We start from the raw sequence: 20,958 nt of genomic DNA, 5'->3' as shown, positions 1-20,958 counted from the left end.
AGATTTAGAAGCAAGAAATATGACCATTTATATAATAGTTAGGCACCACCAACCAAATCAAACCACTCCAAGGTCAAAGCACATGGAACTAATACCAAACCAACTTCATTTTTTTTCCACTTAAAACACTATAATGTAATTCATCAAGTATTTGAAATAAAGTGTTAGTTTATGTACACTTTAAAATTGAAAACAAGTATCTCTTTAGTTTTAAGTGCTTAACATACCTATCCATGCTAACTAGACAAGTCCTCTGTGCAATTAAGTTTTAGAGAATCATATATTAAACATCATACTCCATAAAAATATGCATGCTTTGATTTTAGTTGTCAAAATTTTATCTCAAATTTATCCAAATTGTCTGCACATTCTTTGTATAATAATTTCAATACAATCTTTTAAGTTGGTTATTGATATTCAATCACAAGCATTGTCATAGCTCATAAATAAATACAACCCTGGCATCATTAATTCCTTGGACATTTTCTAGTTTTCAAAGTGAACATTGGTTGCATTTATATATCTGACATATGTTACACCTTTTTAGTTTTTATTTTGAATCTTTAATTTTCACCTGATATTATATATTAAATTTCTTTTATTCATGCTCTTTCTCTACAATCTCTCAAGCTGACTCAAATGGGCGACCTTGTCCATATTTCCACATTGCACAACCATTTCCATCCAACTTAAATGCTTTATAAGGTCTATGGAGCACCAATTGTGGCATTCAGTAGATATTTTATTTCACCCTATTATGAACAAGTCAGTCGCCCATGCCGAAAGTTAGCACACAATAACATATTTAATAGCTTTCTTCGCAAACTCAATCACCAATTCAGTGTAGATCATATTAGAATCGAAAAAAAACATGTGATGGCAAAACAAATTCAAACAAAATCAAAACCACTCATTAACTGAATGAGGTTTCATATTTTAAGTTAGATTCTTTATGGTGTAATATTTGCACCTACAGTGTTATTGTGGATAGCTATCATATTGTCAACTTTATAGATGGATGGTTTTTATCTATTGTTGAGGAAGAAAAGCGATATCTCTTGTGGAGGGATGGCGTGGCTGTCATCTACGAAGGTTGCGTCTGTTTCTTCGCATTTCATAATATTTGGGCCAAAAAAAAATTGACATGACGCCACCTGGACCTAGAATTCATCCTTGATTGGATCTGACTCATCCTGACGGGAGACCTTTACACTTCCATCTGCGGGCTTTTAACAGCTTATCTCAATCCTAAAGGAAGCCTCGGGGGACCAACATATCGGTAAGTCGGTATCGGTCATAGCCAGATACCTTACCGGTCTCCACGATAGAAAGACGAGAGGGCGGTGACGACATCCAAGCCGGGACGCATGCGACCGCCACGTTCTCTCTCTTCCTCGTGCCAGCCCACCAAAACCAGGCGCCTCTTCACTCTTTCTCTCTCACCGTCTTTCTCTTCATGTCCCCCTTTTAAAATCTCTCTCTGAGCAATCTAATCATTTGAGCTCAGAGAAGAGGTAGCCTGAAGAGAGATCCCCTTCCTCTCTAGGGTTTGTACTTCTCCGATTTCGCATCACGGAATCCGGTTATCCAGACCGAGAGCCCATTCGCGTTCGTGTTCGCGCTCAATCTTGCGATCCGTCTCCGCTTTTGGAATCCTGGAGGATCGTCGCGTCAGAATCTAATCCGATTTTCCTGGTTGTTGCTATAAATCAAGAAAAGGAAGAGGTTCGAGTTGATTGGAATCTCCATCTTTTAAACGTAGCTAGGATCAGAGGTTTCTTGATTGTTAATTTGCTCTAGATCTTCGCGTTTCATTGATAAATTTTTGTATTTTCTTGTAAAGTTTCATATTGTTTTTAAATACTTTTGTTTGTTCCCCCTTTTTTGTCCTTTTCTTGAATTTGTCCCCCGGGCTTCTAGTTTTTGTTCATCATTTGCATGAGAACGATCGGCGTAAAGATCTCGTTCGGGATAGAAACAGGAAAGGAAGCGTCTCTCTTTTCTGTTTCTGGTAGGTGAAACAGGAATGAAGGCATCTTTGCTTTCCGTTTCCGGTAGCTTGGCTTTCAGTTTTCACCTGAAAAGATCGGTTCTTTGTGTTGGATTCATCTTTGCTTTATTTGTTCTTTTTCTTTATCACGGATTATTCTGGCATAGGTCGTCTTCTACCATTTTAGATGGTATGCAATGCTGGCCTAAGGAATGTCATCGTTCGAGTGGGGAATCTGAGCGATTCAAGATCCGCAGGGGAGGGGAATTTCGAGGGTCCGGGGTGGAAATTAGTTCCAAGATTGGGCGTGAGGCGTCCTCCCAAGCCCCGGAAATTTAGGGCAATCCTAAAGATGATGGTGGACTCAGGTGCTGTGGCAGAAGCTGGAGCTGCCACCAATGTCTTGCCTGAAAAGGATCACGTCCAAGATGGTGATTATGTCAGTGGAGGATGGAAAAGGTATGGGTTTTGAAATGACTCTAGTTAAAGCACTTAATTCATTTCCAAGATTGTTGATCTCTGTCTCTATTGGTTTCCAATGCTGAAAGCGATCTGCTTTTGCGCCTCCTCCGACTCCTATTTAACGCTCCTCAATCTTTAAATTTGGAAAATTTGTCAGTATCTAATGCTGAAAGTGATTGACTCTGTGCTCTAACACTTGTTTGATGCTCTTCTATTTGTTGATTTATGTTTTGAAAATTGTTAAGACTTTACTTTCAACACATGGGAAAAAAAAGCAGGGTTTAGGGTGGCTGTGCGCATGTTGCTCAAATCAATTGTTATATGGGTGCTATCTAATTCTTATTCTAGGGGAGCGCATGGTTCAAGCATTTATATTCCATCCACCTCTGCATTATGGCAGGCCTTTGCAAAGCTTTGTGTGAGAGCACTGGTGGTTCAAGATGCTTCATTTTTCTGATGACTGTCCACTAACTTATTGTTCCTCTAAAATGCATGCATGCAAATTGATTTTGATAAGATGGAAGGTTCTGTTGAACAGGATCTTCATGAAGTGGGTTGGTAAACATCAAGGCTAATGGAGCATCAAATGGAATGTGGTTATTTTAGATATGATTTTTTATGAGTTTTTAATGTACGATAAATGGCTAACTGGCTAACTTAATTGTTATTGGTGATGCGATCAGATATCTGGAATGGTGACATAACAATCGTGCTTCAGTACATGTACATAGAGTGTTTGATACATATGATCGGGGTTTTGTCATGAGACAACACAATCATATTTATGGTGAAGTTGCTTAAACTGGACATGTACAAGGCATATGATTTTGGATTTTTCTGGCAGAATGGGCCAGATACATTCAGTAATCATCCTTTAGTAGTATACATGTATTGATGTGCCCAAATACCAAGCTAATAAAGAAAGAATCTAAAAGTAGGGCTAAATCTTGGATGGAAGGAGAAGATAGGTCAACCTTAGCCTGAAGGTTTTAAAAGCCGAGATCTTGGTCATCTCAATGGGTGACTGAGATATGAACCAAGATCTTGGGTTATATCAGCTTGAGCTTGTAAGGTGGGAAAATTTGGAGAGGTGTGAGATTTCTGAGCTCTCAGCCAATGCCTTAGAACCAAGATAACAAAACCTTGGCTTCTATGTAAATCTAGGATTAATAACTATTTTTAGACAATGACTTTGAGATTTATCAACTAAAAAATCAGTTTTAAGTAAAAATTGATTGGAAGATATTGGTTGATATGTTGGGATTTCTTGTTTTATATTGCTGAGATGCTCGGAGCCGAGATTTTCTATATATATATATATGTAGGTATGTATGTATGTGTGTGTGTATCATATTGGCAAGAGGCCAATACCGGTACAAATTAAGATCTCAGCTAATGTGAAGACCTTGACTTGAAGTTGAGCTTTGGGCGCTGAGTGAGAGATAAGGACCAATTACGACAGCATCCAATTTTCAAGGTTCGCAATTTTGGTATTGGACCATGTATCGGCACCATCTAGGTATGGTGTAGGTGCGCTCGGTATAGGGTTAGTTCAATGTACTGATACTTGGTACACTCCTCATACCATGTACCCTTCAGGACCGATATGCATCGTTATGGACTAGCATGGCATGCTATGGTTACTTTTGCCAAAGCAAAAAGGAGGAGATAAGATATCTGAACTTTATCAAATTTAAGGTCCACTTAGTTACCATACATCACCAAGACTTAAATTATTGATTATGGAATAAGCAACAGCCACTAGTTGCTATGTATGGAATCTTGATTGCATCATCACATGTAGTGATCATTAGGGGTATATGTGTGTTTTCAAAACTTAAAAGTTGTTCTTCAGGAACTTGTGTTGGATTCTGTAACTTGTGCACTAACCTATTTAGTACTTAGAAATGTTTTATAGGATGCTCATTCAAAATCATTATGGATACCTTCTCCTGTTGCATGCCAAATATTTAAAAACATCTCCATGACGAGCTTGCTATTTGCCCCTATATGCTGTATGCTGAATATATATTGCATTAAGATGGATGCCTTGCGGAGCTGAAGAATTTTATGTGGTCACGTTATCTTTTTGGTTGTTCATAAGAAGCACTGAAATTTGATAAATCTTATTTATGTGATTGTCTTCATTAGAAATTGTATATTGGTTATTTTTTCCAAGATTAGTTTTCTAGAGATGAGAGGTCTTGAAAATCCTTTCTAGAAGGATAGTTAAGGTACATCGTCTCGGTATCAGGCTCCATACCAATGCCATCCTATTACTACGTCGGTACGCCCCCTGTACCATGTACAAGTACCGAACCGATATAGTATGATAAGCTCCGTACTGTCTGATTCAGTATGGTATGGCATACCTTGAGGATTGTACTTAACTGACATGCCAGTCATGGTGAATGTATTAAATCTTTATATGATTAATCTACATCACCAAAATAAGAAAGGACTAACACCACTCTTTTGCATTAAAGTGAGGAGTATAAATACTTGTAGTATGTTTTATTAATTCTAGTTGGGCATAATCCAGTTTAATCAGAAATGCTAATGTTGTTTCATGCATGATATGATTAGAACTGTTGGTGTCTTATATTTAGTTGACCATGAATGGAAACATCACATTTTTGAATTTTAGATGTTTATTATTATGACACAAAGGCCATGAGCTGCCTGTTCTAGAGTGTCATTCTGTTGATATTCCCTTTTATAGAAGATACACTATTTGGTTCAGTTCTCTACTACTAAATAAGAAATAATGTCATTGAAGCAAAAGTAGGGGTGATTTAAAAATGATACGGTTCGAGAGGAAAAAGAACTCAAACTACATAAGTCTATAGCCATGCACTCTTCTCTTCATGTGCATTGCATGTGCCTAATGCATTAGTCAATTCCACATATCGGATCATTCCCCATCCCTGCATTTTTTCTCTCTATTCCTTTGCCCACAGCTCAGTCAAGTCGAGCTTGAGCTAGCCATAATGAGCAAGTCAAGTTCATGTCAAAATTTGGGCACTGAATATAAGTTGCTCATAAATAGTTTGTTCATCTGACAGTTTGGTCCACTTCCCCCATATTAGGGATGGCAAAATATGACCCGACCTGCCAATCCGACCCGTGTTCGACCCGCCATAAACAGGTTTGGATTTGGCCTAAGCAGGTTTGGGTCGTAAACAGGTTGATCCGTTTAACCTGTTTATTAATTGGGTCGGATACAGGTTTTAGTTGTTGGACCCGTTTAACCTATAGATATTAAATAATTTTCTAATCCATATCTGGTATCCCTTATGAATCACGGCCACAGTTTCCCCCTTTCAGCCTTTCCTCTGTTCATCGTCACCTGCAAACCAATCTCTCCCCCGCACGGGAATCCTAGCCCCCTGATCCTTCCAAAGAGGCGATCGAATCATTTTTTTATCATCGAATCTTCGATCGGAACACATCGTGACGCCCGATCGGCTCTCTCGTCGTTGTCGCTCGAGTCTCTCCGGATTTCTTCTCTTCCTCGTCGGCGAGATAGGGTTTGGAGAATCCGAAAAATATAGGATTTTTCCGGCATGAGGTTGGATGGATGAAGGATGCCGGAACTCCGTAGCGGAGTACGGAAGGGGCGAGCACAGGCGAACCTGATAGTCCAGGCCGAGAGGTCGACCGCCGCCAGGAGGAGGAGGGCGCCGAGGAACAAGGCCGAGAGTGTCTCCGAATTTCTTCTCTTCCTCGTCCGCCGAGCCGAGGAAGGAGATCAGGTTTCTGGAGGGTGGGGGCGAGGTCGGAGGGTTGGTTGGGGACAAGATCAAGGAAGGGGTCGACGATAGCGGGGCGAGGAGCGACGATAAGCTTCCCGGTGGGGAGGACGAGGGAAGCACAACGATGGCGCCCCTTCCGCAAAATGGCAAAAAGTCGGCCTCTTTTTCTTCTGGTTATTTAGTATTTACTTATTTACAGTAATATTTGGTTAAACGAGTCAGAAAGCATAAATCCGAACCCGACTGACCTGTTTATTAAACAGGTCGGGTTCAGGTTTATGCTTTTCTGACCCGACCCGTTTATGTCCGACCCAACCTGATTGCCACCCCTACCCCACATAGATTGGTACGATGTTATACCACCCTGTATTAGCAAACAATGAGTAGATACAAGAAAAATACCATTATGTGCACTATTACCGAGACATGACCAGTACACCCCTATATTGAAATCGATCAAAGCTTGCATGAAATCCAGCATGTCTAGCAATAACTTTACTGCCTCTTTAGAAGAGTATTCATGCTTTGCATGAATATCTTTGTAGTATGTGCCAAAATATTGTAGTGCTTTACTTGCATACTTGAAATGGCTAACTAGAATATATGTTGAATGAACCTAATTTGAAACTTTTGTTCAGGTTTTCTAAAATTTGAAATAAATTGTAGGTCCTTCAATTTCTAAAATATCAAGGTTTTAATACCGGTACCAACCCCCATTCGCTTTTTCCATCGAAATGGAATGCTATGGTATGGTCTGGTACTGACAGCACATACTAAAATCGACAGCATCAAAAGAAAAAAAGGAAAGACAAACCATCAATAATGACCGCTGCGGTTTTATGCTATCATAGGTATGTATTTGTATGGACTGATTTAACCGGTACATATTGGTATGGATGGTTTTGGTGTCCCAACATCCATACTGTTTCTGGTTTCATACTTTGTTTTGGAACGGTAATGTACTAACGGCACTGTCAAGGACTATTAAACTAGTACTAACGGCACTGTCAAGGACTATTAAACTAACTTGCAATGTTCCGGTGTTGGTTGTGGTACATGAGTGGTCAGGGACTGGCTAGCATTTAAGCAAGAGGGCAATGCCATAAATAGCTTGAAATAAACCTGAATAAAATTTGGTTTTCCAGCTTTAGTAAGCCAAACAACTTTTTATCCACCTATATAAAGCAAGAAAAGTGAAAGGCACTTTTGGGATCCAAAAGCTGAAGATACTTCTTAGGTGTTTTTTCCTCTTTAACCTGAATAAAATTATTTGGCTGCTTTGGGCAGAAGATTCTTATCTGAGTTATAGAAGAATAAGTACCTTAGGTTTTTCATTTCAAATATTCTAGACAAAGTTATTGTGGGAAGTGCGAACCAAACAAGGCATGCATAAATTCATTAAATTCATTAATGTACAAAAATAACTAGAAAATTAGATATCATTAGTGAAATTCATTGGAAAGAATGGAAATAAATTAGGATACAAATATACACCATATGTAGCTTGAAATTATTGCTCCAATACATGAAACAACTTTAAACAACACCAGATATAAGTGTAAAGGGCCCCAATTGAAAAATAGAGACAAAAAATGACTGTGCTCATCAATGTCAAACTGTGTTTTTGCAGCTCAACCCATGCCACTAATGTGCCAGCTTGTGCCAATTGTTGGCAAGGAATGAGGCACAGCAGCATGTGCTAAGTCTGCTCTTGCCTGGCACAAGCACAACATGCAGTACCTAAAACATTGGAAGAACAACTTGGGGAAGGACATTTTAGTGTAACATGTTAACTAGTAAAATTACAAATTATCTATACACATCACTCAGTAAAATTTTTTGATCATTAAAAAGAAAACATGCTCAATAATGTAAGTTAATGCAACAAAGAGCTATATTATAGTGATCAATTGATTAGTGAGCCAAGAAATAAACACCTAAATATGGATTAGGGAAGCTTGTAAGTTATAACTATGTTGTTTGGGTGTCAATGAGGAATGCATGGGCTTAAAATCTATGCGTCTAAGTTCTAAATCACCTAATAACCCAACCTTCCTGAAAACATAGCTGTCGGTCCTTGGTTGCCGAGGACTATGCAAGCCACTTGGGTATCATACTAGGAGGTTGGCCAGCATATATGTTTGGAATGCCCATCACCCCGCCTCCCCCACCCCCCCCAACCCCACCCCACCACCCACAACAAAAAAAAAGGGGTACTAAACACTCCTTAAGCAACCTTTTTGTATATTAATTACTTGTTTCTAAAACACAGCCACTCTATTGTAACACTAATCCACATCAAATGGGTCCCCTGTTCTTGCAATTATATATTCAAATTGGTGCATCCCAGTTTCTCCTTCCTTATTCCACAGCCTCTCTGCTCAATCTCTTCTAGATTTAAACTGATCTAATAATTTTAAAATATAAAATGCTTCTAGTCATGACAGGAAACTTGATTTCTAAAATTAATAAATCCCATTGGCTATAGATGATTATGGATGCTGAATACTCATTGTACTATCATTGTATGTGGTAGACCCAACTGCTTGGTTCTCGTTACTTTCCTAAAGCTAAACTTTTGTCTTCCCCTGGATTTTTCTCTCAATATTATTTTCTGCCGTGGCCATACTATGTATAACATTGCCTCATTCATATTGATGATGGCACAAAAAATACTTTTCTTAATCCTGCATCTTTTTGAAACTTGTATAGATTCTTTGTTTGGTCAAATATTTCATTTTATATAAATATATCATGACTTCTAGTACACTAGTAATTGGAGTGAAATCGAGGTGCTCTCAAATAGATTGGTCTTGTATCACTAACATTGTTTTTACCTCTATCCCCCTCAATGCGTTAATTAATAAAAAAAGACAAATAATTTCTTGCATATTTTATTAGGAAATAAGTTTTATTATTTTTAATTTATATGGCTTTGTGGCTCTGCCAAAAGAACAATCCTGGCGTAGGGGCCGCTTGTGGTTGGGCCTCAACTGGTGCAGCCTAATTGTATGCAATTGCTTGCATTGTTTAGGCAGCTGTTCTTGTAAAAGAGTGCTAACAAGTACCTTTGATATTACATGAACAGTTTGATTTGCCAATTGAGCATTCGATCTGCTATTTTTTAGGCTTTAAGTTAGACCATCTAACAAGGTATATTTTTTAGTCTTTAAGATAGACCATCTAATAAGTTTACTGTCTCGGTATTGGACCTCATACCGATACCATTCTATTATGGTTGTGGTATGTAGTACGGTATGGTAAGGTTCAGCATGTACCAGTTTGGTACGGATATGGTACGCTTCGTCTGGTACGGTACGATACCAACTAGTATGGCAAACCTTGCCATCTAAAATTTCAAATGCAATGGAATAGTAAAAGAGTTTGTTTTGATTTATGCGATGGCTAGTGTATATGAAACAAGAATTTAAGTACTTGTGTGCCCCAGCTAGTACTGATTGTACTAAATCATACCAACAAGGTGCCTCTACACCCTCCAACCCCCCCCCCCCCCCCCCCCCCAAAAAAAAAAAAAAAAAAAAGAAAAAAGAAAAAAACACCAAAATTGTAGCAGTCATGATTTTCACCTCTATGCTGTTGTCCTTTCATGGATAAGCACACCATGTGTTAGTATAGTGCCATATAGTCCTAGTAAGGTACCGATATGGTACAAATTGGTAGTGTTTTAAACCTTGATATGAGGTGATACAAAGATCAAGATCTTAGTCATATTTAAAAAACTTTAAATTTTGACAAGTTGTATTGGTTTTACTCACCTGTATGTTAAGCCTAAAAGCCAATGCAAAAACTTCTTATGCAAAAATGCTTTTTATAGGCCTTACCAGATGCGTCCTTCATGGTATTTTTTTTAATAAAAAAAAAAAATGCCACAATGCCATGTTCCATATCCAAAACTGGAACTTCTCCCCAGTGTGATCCAAATTATGTTGGCAATTTTTATACCTTAAAAAAACCCTTGCTTACGTAATGCAAAATATAACTAAGGTTTCTGTAGAAGGATTTGCAAAATAGCATGGTAGGAGGACTTAACATGTCATTGTATATGATGGTTGGGCAGGAGATGCATATTGAAGAATATCAGGCAAAGATGGTAAGGCTGCTAATTACTAAGCAAGTAACTGGCTGGTTTTAGTGTTGTGAAAGATCCTTCTTGCGTGGAAACTACGATAGCACGGTTAAATTACTATAATGAAGGAAAAAATCATAATTTTATACTGCACTGGCTTGAACGTATATTGTAAGATACACATTGGCCACATATGGGTACTGTTCAGTCGTCTTTATTCTGTATCACTGTATCATGGAGGCTTGCTGGTGGTCCATGCGAGTGTGTGCCAATTGACATGGAATGATACAAAGGCCTGTTTGCTGAGTTGGACATTTGATATATGACTGGCACAGTATGCTGCACCACATACATGTACAATGGTCTTCATTCTGTATCTCTGTATTGTGTATGCGTGCTGGCGTTTGTGTGGTCTATGCCAGTTTGTGCCAATTGACATTGGAATGATACAAAGGCCTGTTTGCTGAGATGGGCATTTGACCTGGCACAGTATCTTGCAGTGTTGTATACAGTGCACAAAATTGAAACCCTTGGCTAAAAGCAGCTTGCGTTGATGTATCTTACCAGAATAGTAGTCTGTGAATGTCCTCATGGAGACTTTTGAACTGTATTATCATCCTGTTTTAACCAGATGGATGCCTGCTTAAAATACTTGGGGCAAGTTTTGTTGTCATTTTGGTTTCCAGCTGGAACTTTTTTTTTAGGATGATGAAAAACTAGCTGGATGCCCATTTATATAATATTACACTTCTGGAATGATGCAAACTAGGCCTTATGTATTATTTTCCTTACAGCAAGGATGGAAAATTGAGTTGTGGATATTCAAGCTTCAGGGGAAAAAGGGCAACTATGGAGGACTTTTATGATGTAAAATCATCTAAAATTGATGGACAAACAATTAATCTCTTCGGCATATTTGATGGTCTGATTTTCTTTCTATTGATATTCAATTCTTTTATTTTATGTATCCTCTTTTCCTACCTCTTATTCTTGTTGATGACTTGGCAGCGCAGGTCATGGCGGTTCACGTGCTGCTGAATATCTGAAGCAGCACTTATTCGAGAACCTCATGAAGCACCCCCAGTTTATGACAGATACCAAACTTGCTATAAGTACTTTCAACTTTATAAAGATTTGTTGAAACTGGCTACAGTTTTTTACACCTCTATAATAATATTTTCTAGTTGGGTGTCATACATGACTGTTATGTAGTAAGAAATTGATTAGAGGCTTTGTATTTTTTTGGGGGGTATTCTGCAGGTGAAACATATCAAAAAACTGATTCAGACTTCCTGGATGCTGAAAGCAATACTTTGAGAGATGATGGTTCTACCGCTTCAACAGCTGTTCTGGTTGGCAACCATTTATATGTAGCAAATGTTGGAGATTCACGCACTGTTGTATCAAAGGCAGGAAAAGGTGCTTTTTTCATAGATGACAATCACTGTTGATCTGTTTTTTGCAAGAATATGTATCATCCAGCAATTCTTGATGGGTGATAAAAGATAATAACAGCATCTCATGTTACTTGCATGAGGACAATGTTTTGCCTTGTAAAAAAACTCACTATTCACAGAGAGGGTTAATGTGATTTTGAGCCGAAATGATTCAAACCTTGATTGTCATATTTTGAACCATAAAGCTCATCCTCTTATTTGTGGTACAGCTTGCCAATTCGATATTTGTTTAAGTTTTCTTAATTCATAGCTGGCTTGCTTTCATGGCAGCATATAGATTGAGGTTACAGGATACTGGATACCAGTGCATGGAAAATTGAACCATGCTTTAGAGACTTATTTTCAAAAGCTATGTTAATTTTCTCTCAAACTCCTTACCATATTTTAGATGTACCTAGTTTTGGTTGATATTCTATTAAAGACAATTATAATTGATGCCAACAAGACTAAGACCCCGTCTAATATTATTATAGGTTATAGAGCTTTTGTTAGCAATGCTATTGCTAGTAGAGCTTCTAATAAAAAAACTATCTGTTGTTTGATAATTATATTTTTGAAGTGCCATAAAACTTTAACGTGTATTTGGTAACTAAACTGAAAAAATACTTTTAGTACTAAAAAATAACAATAAAGGATATTGCATAGTACTTTCAGTTATTTAATTATTTGTACTATCTAAAATTGTTATTATAAAGTAATCTTAATCTATAGATATTTATTTTGATATTTTAATTTAGATAACATAATACATAATAAATTTTTATATTTCATAGAATGTAACAATATTTCTAAAATATTATTGTGTTATGATAATATTATATAATATAATAATATAATTATGATGTTAGAATAATAGTGATGATAATACTGTAATATTATTAGAATACAACATAATACAATAAAATTTTATTGTTGTATTATATTATAACATTATTATATTGTACTATCAAAACTATTATTAATAAGTATTATCAATTCTAAAATAATTAATAATATAATAAATAAATTAAAAATATTTAATTGCATGATTATGGTATAAAAATCAATAAAAATGGTTATGGAAATAAAGAGTATTTTAAATTAATTTATAAAATATTCATTGCTGGGACTCGAACTTTGGTCTTTTTGGACGAGCTTTTGCCCTCCAAAAGAAATAGCTTCCGGTGCCTCTCAAGTAGAGCTTTTGTTCAAAAGCTCCAAATTGGAGCTTTTCCCTAGTAGACTGTTTTCAGTTTTTGGAGGAGTTTGAAAGCTATTTCAAAATTTTTACCAAACATCTTAAAATCATCCAAAAGAGCTTCTAGCCCTCATAGAAGTAATTTTTGGTCTTCCAAAAGCAAGGCCAAACGGGGTCTAGTTGCATGTGTTTTAGGACAACTCTGTTGTATATAATAAAAATATTTTGTTTTAATTGTCCATGAATTGTTCTGTAGAGTACTTCACAATGTTCAATACATGGTAGTGCTATTAGAAATCTTATAAACAGCAAATTGGTAGTACATATTTCTTGTTTGGTTGGCATAAGGTTTATTTTCTGTTAATCTTTATCTATGGTGTAAGTTATGAATTATAAAAAATGAACATAGGTAAATTTAAGAAATAATCTTTGGAATACTCAATTATGGTTCATTATGACATTTCCAAACAATTGTGAAATGTTTGAGACTTGGAGGGAGTAGTTCTCTGAGTTGCATTTTTTTCCTTCTTTATTTGTCATATTTAAGGCTTATTTTGCTTATCAAAATTTTGTGTTTGTGTGAAGTAAGTTTCATAGTTTTTTCATGTATTATGTTTCCTAAAGCTTGATCACTTTTCTTCTTATCAATTTGTATAATTCCTCTTTATGGTGAATTTATTCACAACTTAATGTGTGCTTCCTCAAACTTATATCTAGTCTTGCCTATGTCATATACTCTGTCCAGGATGCTATAATTAGTCAAGAATTTCTGAGGTGTCCGTTGTTTTTCTTGGTTGTAGCAATTCCACTCTCAGATGACCACAAGCCAAATAGAAGTGATGAACGCAAGAGAATTGAGAATGCCGGGGGAGTAGTAATGTGGGCTGGTAAGTCTCCTTCCATTTCTCCATGATGCTTTCTTTCTCATGGTTCTGGTTAGTTCAAGTCTGCAATTTGTTCAAGGTCCATGCTGTAACAGTATCCATTTTTCCAGCATGAATCATCAAAAAATATGGTTCAACCAATGTTCGAAATATTAGCATCCCAAGCTACCATGTTAAGTATTTATCTTGCTCTTTATGCTGTTATGCTTCCACTGTTTCTAGGATAATAGCTGGTGGATCAGATATTGTTCCTAATGTATAGATGATAAGGTGACTGACAGAACTCATGCATCGAACTTTAAGGTAGAGGAACAAAGCAAAGCTTGAAAATTACTTGTTGATTATCGAAGATTGAATTAAACAATTGATTGTCCTTTTCTGTCCAAAGCATTAAACACTTGATTTGCTGTGTGCTAGGATGTTTAACCTGTTCTGCATGCTAATTACATCTGGAAAGAAAAGACTCAGAATTTTGAATGATCACACAATTGTAACTGTTAGTTAATTAGGGGGCTTTGGTTGGCAGGTACTTGGAGGGTAGCAGGTGTATTGGCAATGTCACGTGCATTTGGAAACCGTCTTCTAAAACAGTTTGTTGTGGCAGAGCCTGAGATTCAGGTATCTTAACATATTGAGAAATCTAAATCAACTTTTAGCTCTTTTACGTGACCTTTCTTGCTTTGTTATACTTGAAAGTTTAGTGGATATCCTTTTCTCATTTTGCCATTTTCTCAATGCGAAGCAATGGTCAGACAGTTTGATGTTTCCAACACTGTGATAACAGTTCAAGTGCTCGCTTGAATTACTGTAGTTCATATGCTACAAATCATAGTTATGTATTGCAGCTGGAAAAGTCTGTTTCAATATATGTTATTTCCAGTAGTCAGATATTCTGGCCAAGGTTTTGCTTTGAGTACCTTCGCTTGAAGAGGAAATTGTTACTGATAAATAAATTAGTGATGGCTCATATCATATTATTCTCTTGTTTATTCTCAGATTTGTGAGATTTGATATTGAAATAATGTCGCAAGTTCCTTTCTAGTCTATTATTTCTGTCAAACTGCTTAGTATCTGTATTCGTCACTCCATATTGGTACATGATGTCATCTTCCATATTGGTACATGATGTCGTCTTCTCAGTATCTTAGACCTTTTGCTAAAGTGACAAAGCGTACTAAGTGTATCCAGTAGCTATGAATGCACTTCTTTAACGTCTCAAAAATAATTAGCACTTATCTGTATTTAGTGCATTAATTACTCCTGCAGCATGAAGAACTAAATGGAAGGCCATTAAGGGGATATGTATGCACCCAGGCTCGTTCCAGAACCCACTTGCTAGCTACCTCAAATCCTTGGGTGATGTTTTGTGCAGCAAAATAAATTATACGGATTCATTGGTGATGTATGTGGTGCCAATCAACCAAAAATGGGAGTACAGTTATCAGCTCATGTCAATATAAAATTTTCAAGGCAATGGATACATTTTGTCAGTTGATGGATCTACAGCCTTCCATCAGATACATCTTCCAATTGAATCACACGTGCATTAATTGCACATGCTGTGTCCTGGAAGTTATAAATTTTAATCTTAACTATCTTAAAATGTCCAACTAGAAAGAGTTTTGAACTATGTAGAATCCTTCTTTTTGCTTTTTATATGCTGCCTCCTACAAAATTCTAAGTTCTTGTAGTCACTTGATTGCATAACATAGCAAAAGCGTTCAGTGCACGTTGATTACCCCCCCCCCCCCCCCCCCCCCCCGGCGCCATGCATGTGACATCTCTCATATTATAGGTTGCTGCACTTGCTTTGCAGCTAGGAGAGAGAAACACAAAGGAAAATGCGAGAGGGACCATTACTTAGAGATACTGAGGGTGACAGAATGAAAGAGATTAGGGGCCAATTCCCTTTTCCCTGTTTACTGAATTTTTAAGCTTTTGTTGTTTATAGAACTATTATATAACTACTATATATCCCCATGTCTTACATAGAATAAAATCAATAAATCACTTAACTAATATATGTACTGATGTGTTATTAACACAAATTGAAACAATAATATAAATTATTTCTAGGAGCTATCATTCTGCTATCTACAATTTTATTGGACCGGTGGAAGACCTTGTTTACTAAAAAAATATTTGGTCCTAGATAACTAGGCTACTAGATAGCAGGCAGAAGATGCTTGTTGTGTGTATAATATGTATTGATGTATGTATATATGTATTCTTTAATATAGACATGTTAGTTTATGAAATCTGTGCCGGTAAGACTAACATTGTACAGGTGATTTTTGATTTTTCTGCATATAGACCTTAGTAAGACTTCAAATTTTTGAGAGACCCTTTAGAAATTTAACTATGACAGATAGATAAATGGTTTTACATTAGAGCTCCTTTTGATAAATTTCCAACTTGTATCACATATGCTCTATTAATATCTTTTATAAATATTTTTCAGGTTTGATTCTCTAGTAGAAAAGTCAAGCCCGCATTTGCTAGTTATTTTCTACAAGTTCCTAAGGAGTACATATAAATATGTAAAAACAGGGGTCTGGGTGTAATGGGTCATCATGTTGGTCTCTCACTTGAGATACCTGGTTTGTAACTCTATTCAGACCATTTTTTCAGAAGAGGATTATATGTGAAGAAAGTGTGGCCAATGTTTTATACGTCCTATCCTTTCACCATTTTTCAGTTGTACATGATCAAACTACTAAGTTGTATGCAAAGCATACATAACTATATCTTATCTTTCCACCTATATTTGTTGGCCATGCATTGAATTTTTCCCAGACCAATTAACTTTTAGCTGGTTTACCAGCTAAGAGCTTTTGATTGTTGGTATTGGGTATTATAGATGTGTAAATGCATTTTTCTTGCCAAATGCCTTTTTCTTGCCAATATTTGTGCCAAGAGTATAACATAAGTAGTTCCCTTAAAAGCTCATGATTTTAGGTGCATGTTTCGATCTCAGTCTGTTTAATACATTTCTGACGGGCATGTAATTCCAAATCTCAAATGACTCATCATTGAGGATTGCCTCTTTAGTCATTTAAAACACATCGCTTATTGATATGATTTTAAATCTCAATTTGCTCATTACATTTATGAAGGGCAGCAATTTCCAAATTCAAAATGATTTATAGCAGACGCTGCCTTCCTACTTAGGAAACTAATGTGTTAGTCTAGAATCCAACTTGTTTTCTTTTGTTCTTTAGACATTTGCTAAGATTTACAGATGAGTAGCTTTAGCATTTTGACTCCAATTAATTATGCCCTTGCTTTTTCAACAAAAATTGGCATGTAATATTGTATTATTGCTTTATTTGACACTATCATATGTGCAAGAATATTTATGTACTCTGGAACAATGTGAACATTTATCATGGCATTATTGTAATGTGCTATAGACATGTTATTTTATTTTAACCAATTTCTACAGGAACAAGAGGTTAATGATGAATTGGAGCTCCTTATTTTGGCTAGTGACGGGCTTTGGGATGTAGTACCAAATGAGGTCAGTTTCTCGTTTACAATATGTTGATAAGCCATGACAAGTGTTGTAGATATTATTTTATTACATAAATATTGTAGTTGAGGTATGAATTATAAATATTGACATGGACATAAGGAAGTCACCTGTTCATGTGCAGTTAGCATTTCTTCCTCCCTTGTTTAAGACATCACAATTAGTATGTCTCCTTCCTTGCTTATGTTGAGAAAGTTGCAGAGGGCAGAAAGTCACTACAATTAAACTCTGGGTGTTTGTTGAAGTCCTTCTATGACATAGGCTGGTGCTCGATATTATGATGACATAGCTATCTAAAATTTATTGGTCTGATCTTTGACAAGTTGGTGCATCTCAGAGAAGATATCAGCCACCCTGTTGCAGGTGCCGAGTAGCAGTCACGGTGGTGCTAACAATTAAATTGCAGTAGTCTATAGATATCTTGGAGCTATCAGGCGTATTCCTTTGGCTTTTCTGCAGAAGCTGTGGATGTTGTATTTCCCACTCACCTCATTTTGTGTTGCTTGCTCTTGCAACAGGTCTCAAGGGAATTTCATGTTTAAGTTGCTGTTGGAACATGGGTAGTAGGCTTGCGGCAAATATTAATACAACTTTGTTAGAGAGTTGCTTCTGAAGCTACTAAATGTTCCAACTTAACAGTTTTGGTTGTCTGTTTGATCTAATGCAGAAACTGATTGCAGCTATATGGCACATTACAACATGCGACTGGCTGGTCAGAAATGCTGGACAATTATTTTGTTGTTAGTGGCCAAATGAAAAAATTTGATTGGACAATAGCCTGTAGAGGAATTGTCACTTTAGAGGTGGAAGGTCAATTGTTGTTTATATATCATGTGAAGATAGGTCACCATGGCAATAGGAGGGGGGAGGGAGGGAGGGGAAGAGAGAGAGCATATCTGTAAATTTTTATTGGTAATGAAATTCTTTTTGAAATAATTTGTCTTGGGAGATGATTCTAGCAAAGTATTTCCTACGAAACTTGAGTGAGGCCTCGCATGTGTTGCATGAATGTTAATAGATATGAATTTGTGGGCCATGGGTTCAAGCAGTATGGGGCATCACATAAGGAAGGCCTGCCACGTAGGGATTGGAGGAGTTAAGAAGTCTTTTTCACCAGAAGTAGATATATGTAAAACAAGACTGACCCCAGATGGAAGCGTTATGGAAATGAGGTATCTTGAGAAAAAAACATATAGAACAGGGAATCATGGGAAACATTTCACAAACTATTGTGGTCCTAGAACATTGTGAGTCCTCTATAATAGGAGAGATATGACCTACCATGAAAGGGGAGCTGTTAACAGAACAGCATACAGATTTGATGAGGAGCAATGCATTGTTCTACTTTTATTCATTTTTCTTGGTTTTATTATGTACTATTGTATGCCCTTCTGAATGAATGCATGTGTATCTATCATTAATTTGACCATGAAGTGTAAAATTACATTAATTTTATTGTCAAGTTAGTTTTCTTGGTGTATTCATCATGCTTTGTCAAGATGCATGAAAACTTCAGTGTGTCATGTGCATCCATCAGCTGTCCGCATTGGAGTCATTCTCGTACTTGTTGCTAACTTGATTATATGTTCTTACCGTCGAGCTCTTCTTCATGGATTTCTTTTTATTCATCTTGCTGTTGTGTGATATTCTTTCATTTATATGCTGGTTAACTAGGATGCTGTTTCACTTGCAAGAATGGAAGAGGAGCCAGAGGCCGCAGCTCGGAAGCTGACAGAGACTGCCTTTGCACGTGGAAGTGCCGACAATATAACATGCATTGTTGTAAGATTTCACCATGACAAAATGAATGTAGATTCTCCTTCCCCTTCAGCAGCTGATCAGAATTGATATATTTTGATTTTAAATTATCTACCCTGTATGGACCTCTAGCTGGATGCCTGCGATTATAGCAAGGCGGATGGCTGCTTGTATGTTCCTTTGGTTGTGGTGACCATACTTGCTTTTGGGATGCTTGTCAATATATTTCCTTGCTGAAGTGAGCGAGCAAGTCATCTGGACATTGCCGGATGGTCACTGGGTCTTCATTTTTTTTAAAAATTAAATCAGGTACATGTTCATTTTGGTCCCAGGATTTATTGATCCTGTACTCAAGTTGCCCAGCATGTGTAAATGTTTATTGGTGTTTGAGTGGATTTCTTTGGAATGCAATGAGCAATTGCAATTTGCTGTGCTAGATAGGGAAGCAGTTTCTTCTCTTCTTGCCTCTGCGCTCGTCTCGCATGCATCAGAGATGAATATTTGACGCCCGAAGCCATCCTGCTAGAGCAACACAAGGACAACTCGAGTTTAATCTTGTAGTGGCAAGAAGAAAAATCCTACATGGATGTGCGACGGGAAAAGTGGTGAAAGGAAGAAAATGCTTTTATTACTTCGAGTCGTTGCTCAAAGTTGCTCGGCCGATTTGTTTCAATGCAATTGCTCCCTTTGAATCGGCATTGTGAGCCGTGATAGGTGAAAGCTGAGTGAGATTTCCGAGTGTAGCATTGCCCTAACATAAATGGGAATATCAGCTAAACGCTTTATGGAGAGGTGTGTGTGTGTGCATGCATGCGGGCATCTCAAGTATGCGATCGTTAGCTCCACCTCCACCATAAAGAATGGGATCGTTTCCGTTGCTCCACCAATGGAACATACTAGTATACTAGTTGGTCGCGACTCCATACCTAGCTTTCAATTCTTAAAAGCCTTGAACCCTCGTATGGAATTTTTTAAATTTCATATCCTAGTTTCACGAGAGTCAGGATTAGTCCATCCTGGACCCAGGTTTTGAGTTTCGATCCACGTGGCCCAAAATAAGCAAAATAAAAAAAAGGGAGGGGAGGGGATCGGGTTGGGCAATCAATGAGCCCGACCTTAGAAGAAATTCATCTGCACCCTGTGAAAATGCAACAAGCTGTGATCTCTCGCGCTGCAGCTCGAGATTCCCAAGAAATAAGTTCTCGCACAACTTTATCATCAGAGCATTCACTGTGAAACATCTGCAGGAGTACCTCATGTACAGTATGTTGCAGTGTCCAAATGGAAAGGAGCTTGAATGTATGAGGAGTTTGCAGAAAAGCTCCTCCTCGATAAAGGCACTGCTTATATCTTTTATACAATGTAGAAGTCTCTCTTTATCTTGCTATACGTGCTTGCAATAACCTCCACCTACACAACATGATACATGGCAAAGCAATCTTGTAGCTCCTCCGCAATAACCATCGTTTTGCCTTTAGCATGCCCGCTGGAGCTCCCTGTGACACGGGACCAATGATCGGGAGGGACAACCATCCATGTTTCAAACCAATAAAAAGTTTCAGCTTTGTCACCCGGTGGCTGCCGCTCGTCATTGGAGTATCCGAAGGGTGAGACCAGCAAACTCGCAGGAGTCGGAAAGAAAATTCATCATTTTGAAATCCAGATTGGATTCGTTATGATTGCTTTGGTGGAAAGGGGCAATGGGCAGACGAGTCCACTAGCTTGTCTTTCTGGCCTCACTTGATCGGGCTGTATTTCCTGACCTTTGACTAACCTGATTCCAAAAGATTTTGGTTGGTGTCATATGCTTGCCTCGTGCACACGGCTTTTTCACAGTGTCTGCTTGTCTACTCCTT

The 20,958-nt window shown here is 37.4% G+C and overlaps 1 protein-coding gene across 4 annotated transcripts; it reads left to right on the top strand.

The window, feature by feature from the left end:
• The first annotated feature begins 1,262 nt into the window (after positions 1-1,262).
• LOC103696380 (putative protein phosphatase 2C 52) lies at positions 1,263-19,492 on the top strand. 4 transcript variants are annotated; one of them, XM_039117506.3, is made up of 9 exons: positions 1,263-1,725; positions 2,158-2,449; positions 11,089-11,216; positions 11,308-11,406; positions 11,555-11,713; positions 13,729-13,815; positions 14,339-14,430; positions 17,258-17,332; positions 19,019-19,492. In XM_039117506.3, the coding sequence occupies exons 2-9, from the start codon at positions 2,178-2,180 to the stop codon at positions 19,190-19,192; spliced, it is 1,086 nt and encodes a 361-aa protein (XP_038973434.1). In that variant the 5' UTR covers positions 1,263-1,725; positions 2,158-2,177; the 3' UTR covers positions 19,193-19,492. The 4 variants fall into 4 exon arrangements, with proteins under 4 accessions (XP_038973434.1, XP_038973436.2, XP_088565056.2 ...); XM_039117508.3 differs by having other exon boundaries at positions 1,312-1,725; positions 19,039-19,492; XM_088708930.2 differs by having other exon boundaries at positions 1,361-1,725; positions 2,178-2,449; positions 19,039-19,492.
• The last annotated feature ends 1,466 nt before the right edge of the window (positions 19,493-20,958 follow it).

This window comes from Phoenix dactylifera, chromosome 1, assembly GCF_051530095.1.
Source record: "Phoenix dactylifera cultivar Ajwa chromosome 1, Ajwa_hap1_PhDact_Kaust_v1.1, whole genome shotgun sequence".
Taxonomy (NCBI): Eukaryota; Viridiplantae; Streptophyta; class Magnoliopsida; order Arecales; family Arecaceae; genus Phoenix; species Phoenix dactylifera.
The sequence above is the reverse complement of the archived record's forward strand: the minus strand, read 5'-3'. Positions and strand labels throughout refer to the sequence as shown.